Source organism: Sardina pilchardus, chromosome 10, assembly GCF_963854185.1.
Source record: "Sardina pilchardus chromosome 10, fSarPil1.1, whole genome shotgun sequence".
Taxonomy (NCBI): domain Eukaryota; kingdom Metazoa; phylum Chordata; class Actinopteri; order Clupeiformes; family Clupeidae; genus Sardina; species Sardina pilchardus.
Window position 1 is genome coordinate 28,139,270 of NC_085003.1, and position 10,439 is coordinate 28,149,708.

The 10,439-nt window shown below is 41.9% G+C and overlaps 1 protein-coding gene across 1 annotated transcript in view; it reads left to right on the top strand.

The window, feature by feature from the left end:
• Positions 1-987: 987 nt before the first annotated feature.
• pdhx (pyruvate dehydrogenase complex component X) overlaps positions 988-10,439 on the top strand; it is a 51,862-nt gene continuing 42,410 nt past the window's right edge. The window contains exons 1-2 of the mRNA XM_062547458.1: positions 988-1,135; positions 9,887-9,967. Coding sequence (XP_062403442.1) covers positions 1,000-1,135; positions 9,887-9,967 — 217 coding nt within the window. The 5' untranslated portion in view covers positions 988-999. The remainder of the gene's footprint in view (positions 1,136-9,886; positions 9,968-10,439) is intronic.

The window sequence follows — 10,439 nt, forward strand, 5'->3', positions numbered from 1 at the left end:
GACGGCGGGACAGCCACCAGCGTGATGATGATGACGAAGATGTGGATGGGCGTCCAGCAGATGATGAAGACGACCACCACCACCAGGACCATGCACGTGATGCGCCGCAGGTTCCGGTATTGAGCAAGATACCAGTGGTTCCATCCAGATCACATGTATTGGAAGCTTTTAAGCCATATATTAGGCCTACAACTTATTCAAAATGCTTTGTCTCACTGCTTTGGACGTGACCCTTGGTTAACATGGACATCGCAACAGTAAACAAAACACCTGAAGTGTACATAGATAGAAAGATAGATAGATAGATAGATAGATAGATAGATCCTTTATTGATCCCCAAGGGGAAATTCAAGGTGTCTCACTTAGTCTCACATGTCTCACTTAGTCTCAGTAAATGCCTCAACCTCTTTAACACAATGATGATGAGATGATGTGTATATCACACAACAATATCTTAAACAGAGTCACCAGAATTAGTTGCTCATATGGATCAACAGGGCATTAAACAGTTTAGTAATCCAAAAGAGAAATGCTACATTAATTCTAGACATTTCACTTGTGCAGCTGATGTAGGCCTACACATTAAAAGTAAATCCACACACACACACACACACACACACACACACACACACACACACACACACACACACACACACACACACACACACACACACTAGGATTTGCCACCTAGGCCTATGCATTTCGGTCCTTTATGTGTTTCATTTATGTGTACCTCGGAGCTTTGTCCACTAGATGGTAGCAGTACCACAAATAGTTCAAACCTGAAAGCGTATTATCCTTTGAAGAAAAACAAATGTATGTGGTCTTCAATTGCATAAAAAAAAGAATAATAATAATTGTATTAATGTGTACGTGCTAAATATCATTCACCGCAATAAATGATCAATACATGCGATAAATGATCTGGCAATGTACCATGACATTGCATGAGTTCAGGCACGCATCTGGACACCCCTATCTGCGTGTAAGGACACAAACATGGCGGCCTCCTTGCGGCTGGGACGTCAAGGAATTTTGATCGGTTTGAGATTAGTAAAAATTAAAAAATGTCCACTGACAGCACATACGTTTCGGGAGCAAGTCAGGAGCTTATTTCAGTCTCCGTCTTTCTTTGGTGAGTACTGCGACAGAAATCACTGACATTGCAGTTTGCCTGGCTAACTTGGCTAGCTGTCAAATTTGCCTATGCTTAGCCTAGCCAACTTCAATAATATAATATGACGTCAAATGTATGTTTATCTTTTGCTAGATGTTGACATACTCGCATACTGAATTATACACTGGCGATGCCGTTGTAAATGTAGCTGTAGTCTCTGCCAGTGTAGAATAGATCATTCTGTGATTCTTCCTTGTTAGCTGGTTGCTTGCTCTCAAGTCAGCTGAGGTCACCCAATCCTAAATCAGCCAACGTTAACGCAGGTAAACTAGATCGGGGTTACTCCTAGTTCTATACACCTGGATTTTCCATGAAGCTACACCGTATTTGCATCTTGGAGATTTGATCATATTGTAGCAGTTAGTAACGTTCGTAATGGAAAGATGTTGCAAATTGACTTTGCAAGGTAACCTCTGCGAAATTGAGTAGCCCAGCTAATAAAGTTGATGAAATGTTATTGTGTCGTTTCTTGATGCAAAAGCGTCTTGAAATGTGTGGGCTAGTGTTGTCTTCTTTATTGGAATACAAACAGGGATAACAAGATTGGCCATTGCACCTTAAACATCATACACAGCTTCCCATGAGTTTACCGTAGCCCTACTACAGGTTTGCGCTGTAATAAGTGAATGTATCGGGGACTGAATCATAAAGGAAAAAGGGGGAGAGGTTGAACACACCTCAACTCATCGTTTCTCAAAATCAAATCCAAATGGTGTCGCCTGGTGTCGTCTTACAATTGACTAGTACAATACATTACATTGTACATATGCATACATTAAAACATGAAAACCCCCCATGATATCCAAGTTAAGTAACGGATCTTTCATTCTATTATAGCTAAGAAAAAATAATCATAGACCGCCCGCTTGCCAAAGGCTATTTGATTGATGGAATTATACTTGGTCAATGTCCGAAACAAAGTAGGGGAAAGTTTGGGGAGATTAAAGAACTGCTCTCGTCTGGATGTTACATCAGAGATGAGTTGCGTTCTCTCTTGCAACATGTGAATGATTGTAGTCGCCTTTAGTTTTGCAACATCACAGTGGGGTTACCTGCCAAACAAAGGTTGGGAACCTCTGCCTTAACTTGTATTTTGGGAATAAGATGCCTTGCAGCAGCATGCTTGGTGTTTGCACTTTGTCACTTGTCAGTTTGAAGAGCAGTTTCTGAATATTGAATTACTTGTGCCTGATTCGAGGCATGAGCCAGGGAAGATAGGTAGACTAAATAGAAATAATCAGAATTGGAAAGAGGCTAGACAATAATGTAAAACAATAAAAGAATCAGGCACAGGAGTATCAGGCTTAAAACAATCAGCCACAAGAATTGTCCATGGACTTATTATGCAGACTGTTATCATTAAAAAAGAAAGCAAGCAGAAAGCAGGGAAAGCAAGGAGAGAGAGAGAGAGAGAGAGAGAGGACTGAGGTGAGCCGGATAACAGGTCTTGGTGAATGCTCTACAAATAATAATACATTAGGTTTATTATTGCAGTCTATTTAGGTACATTGAACATGTTTTGGCATGTTCACATGCACTTTCACCTGTAGCAACTCTCACTACAAGTTAAGCAAAAAGAATGACCGCCCTGCTCATCTGAGCAGAGATGAACTATGTGATGCAGTGAATGTTGGAAGGTTGACTTTCATCAGCTGTTTTTAACCCACTTGTTTTAAGCATATTGTATTTAACTGGCACAGCAGTTTTCTTGGAGAATTAACAAAGCTGGAGGGTGCCGGGAGATGACTTACAATTTCATACGATCATGAAACACAGGAAACCCATTAGAAACAGTGTTGTGTTGGCAGACGTTGTTGTTTTGTCAGTCTATACATTGTTGGCTTTAGCTTGCCAGCCAGGCCTGTGTAGTCTTGAACTTTTGTCTTGGTTGACCAGGCCCAATTCTATGAAAAACTCATTTGTCCGTGTCCCCATTGTGATATGAAAGGATTTTAAGTTAGATCTATTCCTAGATTTATTTTACTTTTAGTCAGTATCTCATATCACACCATCTGAATTGAACTTGAACTGTTGGTTTACTAAATATGGTGCAGAAACAGTACATATTTTCATGTTAGTGTTAAAAGACGCCGTTCACCTAGCCCTTAGTCCATATCAGCCACTAGGGGGCAGTGTGACCTAAGGACAGCTTCTCACTATCTCACTATTTGTTTCACATTATCACAGCTTCTGGCAGAAATCTATATCTATATATATATTTTACCTCATGCATGCAAACCTCCTAGTCGATTAAATATTTAGCTCTGTTAGGCCATCCTTAAAAATATCTTTGTTTGCAGTAACAGCCCCCCCAAAAAATAATTGGGTCGGTAGGTAGGCAAATATTTTTTTTTTCAAGATTCCAGGTAAAAAAAAAAAGTAAATTTTTGGTCACGGCGATTTTGTTGGTATGAATTTAAAAACATTTGCATGTTAGATATATATATATATATATATATATATATGTACATACACACACACACACGACACTATATTGCCAAAAGTATTGGGTCACCGGCCTTGACCCCCATATGAACTTCAGTCACATCCTATTCTTAATCCATAGGGTTTAATATGACGTTGGTCCAGTCTTTGCAGCTATAACAGCTTCAACTCTTCTAGGAAGGCTTTCCACAAGGTATATGCATGACTGTGTACCCGTGCACCAAGCAAGGTCCATACAGACATGGATGACAGAGTTTGGTGTGGAAGAACTTGACTGGCCTGCACCTGACCTTAAACCAATAGAACACCGTTGGGATGAATTAAAGGGGACTGAGAGCCAGTCTCCTCGTCCAACATCAGTGTGTGACTTCACAAATGCGCTTCTGAAAGAATGGTCAAAAATGCCAATAAACACTCCTAAACCTTGGAAAGCCTTCCCAGAAGAGTCGAAGCTCTTATAGGCCTACTGTAGCTGCAAAAGGTGGACCAATGTCATATTAAGCCCTATGGATTAAGAATAGGATGTGACTGAAGTTCATATGGGGTCAAGGCAGGTGACCCAATACTTTTGGCAATGTAGTAATATTTCTGAACGTGACTTAACAAAAATCAGCATACTTTATAGAGGGTGCATTAACCGTATGTTATCTGCACACCTATGACTAGATCCAATTTGTTGTAACAACACACAAACACTCTTGCTTAAATTCTTGCTTTATAATGATCTTTACCTTTTTAATTATTCTTTGACTATATTGCCCTTCTCTGCTCTTGTTTGTTACTATTTGCTTTGTGTCTAAAGCACATTGAATGACCTGTGTATAAAATGTGCTATTCAAATAAACTTGACTTGACTAAAATGTAGGCTATAGCTTTAAATATGCTGTAGCCTACTGTCAGAGAAGTAAACAAAAAATATATAATATGAAAATATATTATGAAAAAAATAATATGTTCATTTCAATGATTTTACTGGTAACTAGATTATACGGTTTACTTGCATCCACCGCTACGACGTGTCAATGCAACCTACAAATCAGAGACATTACGTTGCTTTCTTTTCTCCACCAGTAGCTAGTTCTTAACCACTTGAAGAATAGCTGTCCTTGCTAGCCTGTAGTAGAACGATCCCTTAACGGGTCACTTAAATGTTTCAATCTAAAAGAAACCACTTAATGCTGGCACGTCCTCATTTTTTTGAGTTTCTTCCACCAAAACCTTAGGTCTCATTTAAGTCTGTTGACACGGTCACCGTTACACGAATGGGGAGAAGGGATGGGTCCGAGAAAATATCTGGACATAACTTCGTGCCAAGTCATCTAAATGTTCAAGTGTTTAATGCGTTTTCAGGTGGATAATAGTGCCCGAACTAGTATAAGTTTTGACGTTGACCGCGAACATTTCTTGGCTACAGCCGCAGCTATTAGGCAACAGTCAAGCGCGAACCACTGGCAGTGAATGAGACTGGAAGCAGCCTGTAGCGCATGACAAACATAAACATATGACGCCACAGGTTTTTATTTGGAAGAAAGAACGCAGCCTACGTTTGTATGTAGGCAATTTGTATTCACAATACTTAAGAAAATATAATATTATTGTATTGCATTTGTATTGGGTGTTTGAAGAAAAATAGGACTAATTAAAAAAAAAAAAAAAATCGGTCGGTCTTAACGCAATTTGCAACCGGCAAGTCGGTCGGACTAGAGAGGGAAAAAAACAAATATTTGGGTCGGCCCTATATTGACAGGGTCGGTCGGGTTACGGCAAACAAGAATATTTTTAAGGATGGCCTTAGACTGCCTTGTTTTTTACTTTAATCTACTGGAGGCTCATTGCATCGGTTATACACTGGCTCTATGATGCTGTCAATAATGTCTCCAGAAGACAACTGACAAGACATCATTGATGAGTAATACCGCTCACTTATTTAGTGTTGGTCATCAATATACAGTGAGGAGCACATGTATTTGATACAATGCTAAAACAGGAATATAAAATCATCATTTGACAATTGATCTTAATGCCTTAATTCAAAAAATGAGTAAAAATCAAACCGCCAAGGACACCAATTTTCTTTGTGATTGAAGAATGTATCGTAAATAGATAAATGTTTTCCTTAAATGCTAGGGGAAGGAAGTATTTGACCCCCTATGTAACCCTATGGGAATTTAACACATAGGGGCAGGCAGATTTTTATTTTTAAAGGCCAGCTATTTCATGGATCTAGGATATTATGCATCCCGATAAATTTCCCTTGGCCTTTGGAATTAAAATAGCCCCACATCATCACATTCCCTTGACCATAGCTAGAGATTGGCATGGTGCTTTTTCCAGTAGGCCTATTAGCCTGTTTGATTTGCATTGAGCTCAATGAGCATCAAACAGGCTAATAGGCCTACTGGAAAAAGCACCATGGCAATCTCTAGTTATGGTGAAAGGTGTATAATGATGTGGGGCTATTTTAATTCAAACGGCCAAGGGAACTTTATCAGGATGCACAATATCCTGAATCCATGAAATAGCTGGCCTTAAAAAATAAAAATGTGCCTGCCCCTATGTTAACCCTATGTGTTAAATTCCCATATGGTTACATTGGGGGTCAAATACTTCCTTCCCCCTAGCATTTAGGAAGAACATTTATTTATTTACGAAACATTCTTCGATCACAAAGAAAATTGGGGTACTTAGCGGTTTTATTTTTACTCAGTTTTTGAATTAAGAAATTAAGATCAATTGTCAAATGATGATTTTATATTCCTCTTTTTAGGCAACTTTAGCATGGTATCAAATACATTTTCTCCTCACTGTATGTATTGTGCACAGGTGTTTAGGCTAAGAGCTCATTCTCCTTCTCAATAGACCATCACAGATGTTACGAATATAGTGTAATAAGTTGAGAATGAGGTGGTGTGTACTTCAGTACACCTTTCCTAAGTCAGTCTAGCTTATCAAGTACTATGAGGGAACAGAGAGGTGATGTATCTGAAATGATTGATGAAACTCTAAATCCATCAGTTTATGTTGCAACCAATGACTGTGCCATTTATCATAAAGTTATTGCTTGAAACCATGTCCCTGTTTAAGACATTGTTTAGCAACTCAACTATGTCAAAGTCACTTCAACCTTATGAATCAGTGTTTCTTCAGTGCACCTGAGTTTCTTCACCTGCAGCAACAATCACTCATCGTGTGTGGTGTGTGCGTGTGCGTGTGTGTGTGTACACGTGAGCAATGCCCAAACATGCCTTGAACCCACCACAGACTGCACACCCTCTCTCTCCCACGTTGTGAACATGTCAGCTTCAAGACCTGACCTGGTATAGTCCTGCGTCTGTGTCCCATACACACAGTGTGTGACAAGAATTGCGTTAAGACACCAAATGTGCAGGGTGTCGTCTGTCTCCCAACAATTATTTCGTCTTTGACACACACAAACGTGCATGGAGGAGTATACTACCTTGTTTACACTGAAACACTGATTCTAAGCTAAGGGGAGTGTTAAGGTAGTGATGCACGGAGCAGCTGTTTGAGCAATGTTGCTTGGTGACCACATAACCAGTTCCATCTATTCTGATTGGATGATCATGATGATGTGCCCATTGATGGTTGTGTAGAAAATAAATTGTTTCCCAGTATCAATGCCAACATGCCAGAACCAAAATGTGGAATTAATGTGGCAGCACTTGGCCATGCAGCAACATTGCTCAAAAAGTTCCCCATCAGCTTAAGAGTTTCAATAAACCCCGCATGCCCTTTTTAAGAGTCTCTATTCTCAGTTCTCTTCTTTCTCTCTCTCAAATATCTCGCAGTGTGTCTGTCTTTGTCTCTGTGTGCTATTCTAAGATCTACGTTTGGTCCGCTTTTCTTTCTCTCTGTCTCTTTCTCTGTTTGTTTAGTATAGTATGTATCCTTCCTTGTTGACTGGTGTACTTGTGTCCTCTCTGCTGTCCTCTCCTAATTACGCTGCGGCGTGTTTGTGTGTGTGTGTGGTGGGAGAAGCACTGTTGTGTGTGAGGAGGAGCAGGCAGTGCAATGGAGCATGGCTGAAACGCATGGCATGTGTCTGGCCTCCAGAGATGGGCTCTCTGCTCTGCAACACACATGCATACACACACGCACACACACACACACACACTTCCTCTCTCTCTAGCTCTCTCTCTCACACACACAGACACACACTCACACACTCACACATTCACATACACACACACACACACACACACACATTCACATACACACACACACACACACACACACACACACACACACACACACACACACACAGACACACATACATACATAGAGAGAGAAATGGAGACAAATAATTAAACACATCAGCACTGTGTTGGAACTCTTTAACAACTTACACACACACAGTAATGTGCACACAACCAAACCATTTCATACACATCCGTGCGCAAAACACACTGCAGCACTACAGAACGAGTTATCTGACTTCCACACACTCACACATTCACACTTGGAGAAGGAATAGGTGCGCACATGCACAAAACTTGGCTGTGTTTGGCGCAAGTTCATTTGAGCACTGTGAATGTTCTCTCTCCTTCTCTCTGTTTCATCTTTCTACACAGACAGACAGACAGACATGTTATACTTGCAACTTTGGCAACAATGACTTTACTCATTCATGTCAATTAAGTACCATTTGATTTGATTTAATTTGATATGACAGACAGGCAGACAGACAGCATTGCTAGTATGTGGGTACGGCCACACACACTCAAGACTGGCGAAGGACCATGGCCCTCACTCTTAGACAGACTTGAGGGTTGCATGGAGACTCAAGTCTTTTCCTCTCCACGTCCCATTGCCATGACAACACCCTGATGGCAGGAGCCCGGTTGTGTGATGGTGGTCCGGAGGCTCCCTGACGCCGTCTGTATGTGTGTGGTTGGAGTAGGGGCGGGGTGGGTGTGTGTGTTGTGTATTGGTTATTGTGTGTGTGTGTGTGGTGATGTGTGTGTGTGTGTGTGTGTGTCTGTGTGTGTGTGTGTGTGTGTGTGTGTGTGTGTGTGTGTGTGTGTGTGTGTGTGTGTGTGTGTGTGTGTGTGTGTGTGTGTGTGTGTGTGTGTGTGTGTGTGTGTGTGTGTGTGTGTGTGTGTGTGTGTGTGTGTGTGTGTGTGTGTGTGTGTGTGTGTGTGTGTGTGGTTAGAGTAGGGGCGGGGTGAGTGTACTGATCAATGTCTTGTCTCAAGCATCCGGTCATAAATCAGACCCTTGTGGTCTCCATGGAAACCGCCTCATCCAGACGCTGACAGACTGTAATCCCTCTGATGGCTTGCGAGAGCTAAAACAGACGTTCTCTCTCCATCTCCCCCTCTCCCTCTCTCCATCCTCTCCCTCTCTCCCTCTCTCCATCTCTCTCTCTGAGAATGTGGAGCTTTCGTCCATCGTATTCCTCTGCTGTCAGACTCTCCCTCTCTCCCTCTCTCCCTCTCTCCGTCTCTCTCTCTGAGAATGTGGAGCCTTCGTCCATCGTATTCCTCTGCTGTCATCATCCTCACCTTCTCTTATCTCTCTATCCCACTGTCTCTGTTCCCCAGCTTCCTCTCTCTCTCTCTCTCTCTCTCTCTCTTCTTTTTTTTGGCATTTGCTTAGCCAAATCAGTCACACAAAGGATAAGGAACACAAGGGTCAAGACATTTAAATGTGTCTGCAGTCTGCATAGACTAACACTGACACAACAGAAATATGCTGAAGATACATATTTACATCTGATTAACATATTTATAGCTTAGATCTGTCCTTTTTTACCACTGGTTTACTTCTTGTCCTGAGGTGTGTTCAAATTTGCAAACGTATGTGAACATTTGCCAACGTTGGTGAACGGTTTTCCATTTGCCTTACAATTGCAAACAGCCTGCGGAGATTGCTCTCCTCAATGGAATGTCAACACCAAATTTAATTTTTCAAAGAAAACATGTTCACCACAAAGTCCACCAATGTTTGTCGAATTTGAACGCACCACTGTAGTCATCATTTGTACATCTGTTTCCTTTTCTGTCACTCTGAAATGTAGAGCCTTACCTCATATGTTGGTATGTTGCCTATGTTCCCCGGCCAGGAGACACTGTTTTTTGTACACATGGTATTTTTTCCGATGGGCCCTGGTTGAACTGACGTGGAATGACCTGTTGGTGATCTGATGTTGTTTGGACGTTGCCCGAGCCTGTTTGGTGGGCCTGTACGTACAGTATCACTTCTACTCTGCTTGACCGATGCGTTACCTCTGTCCACCTGCAGGTGTCCCACTGAAGGTGCAGATGCCTGCCCTGTCGCCCACCATGGAGGAGGGCAACATCGTCAAATGGCTGAAGAAGGAAGGTAAGCCTCCGGGCCAGTGTTGCCATATTCCGCTTATTTAAAGCGACTTGGGCTTGTTTTTTTGTGAAGTTGCAGGTTGCGGTTTTGTAGGCGTGTATTTTATGTGGTCGCTTCTTTTGGGCTTGCTTCGTGTTTGTTGTTTCTGCGTAGAATTCACGCAGCGCCTACACTTACACAGAGGGCATTTTAAACCTATATGCCTCTGCGTCGACTCTACGCTGTAACTATTAGCTCCTCTAACATGACCGCCCCAGAAATGTAACTTCAGGGGTTCGGGGAGGGGATGCTACTTGGGTCGCTTCTTTAGGGCTTATTTCAGAGACCTGTTGCTTATTTTTGCTCACGTGACCTGGCAACACTGCTCCAGGCAGCTAGCTCAGGATAGCACCTCGCTAATGTTCGCCCAGCAGGCACAGCCCTCTCCCAGCCAGACATCCAGTCAGTTATTAGTAGGAGACGGTGCTGCCGCTAT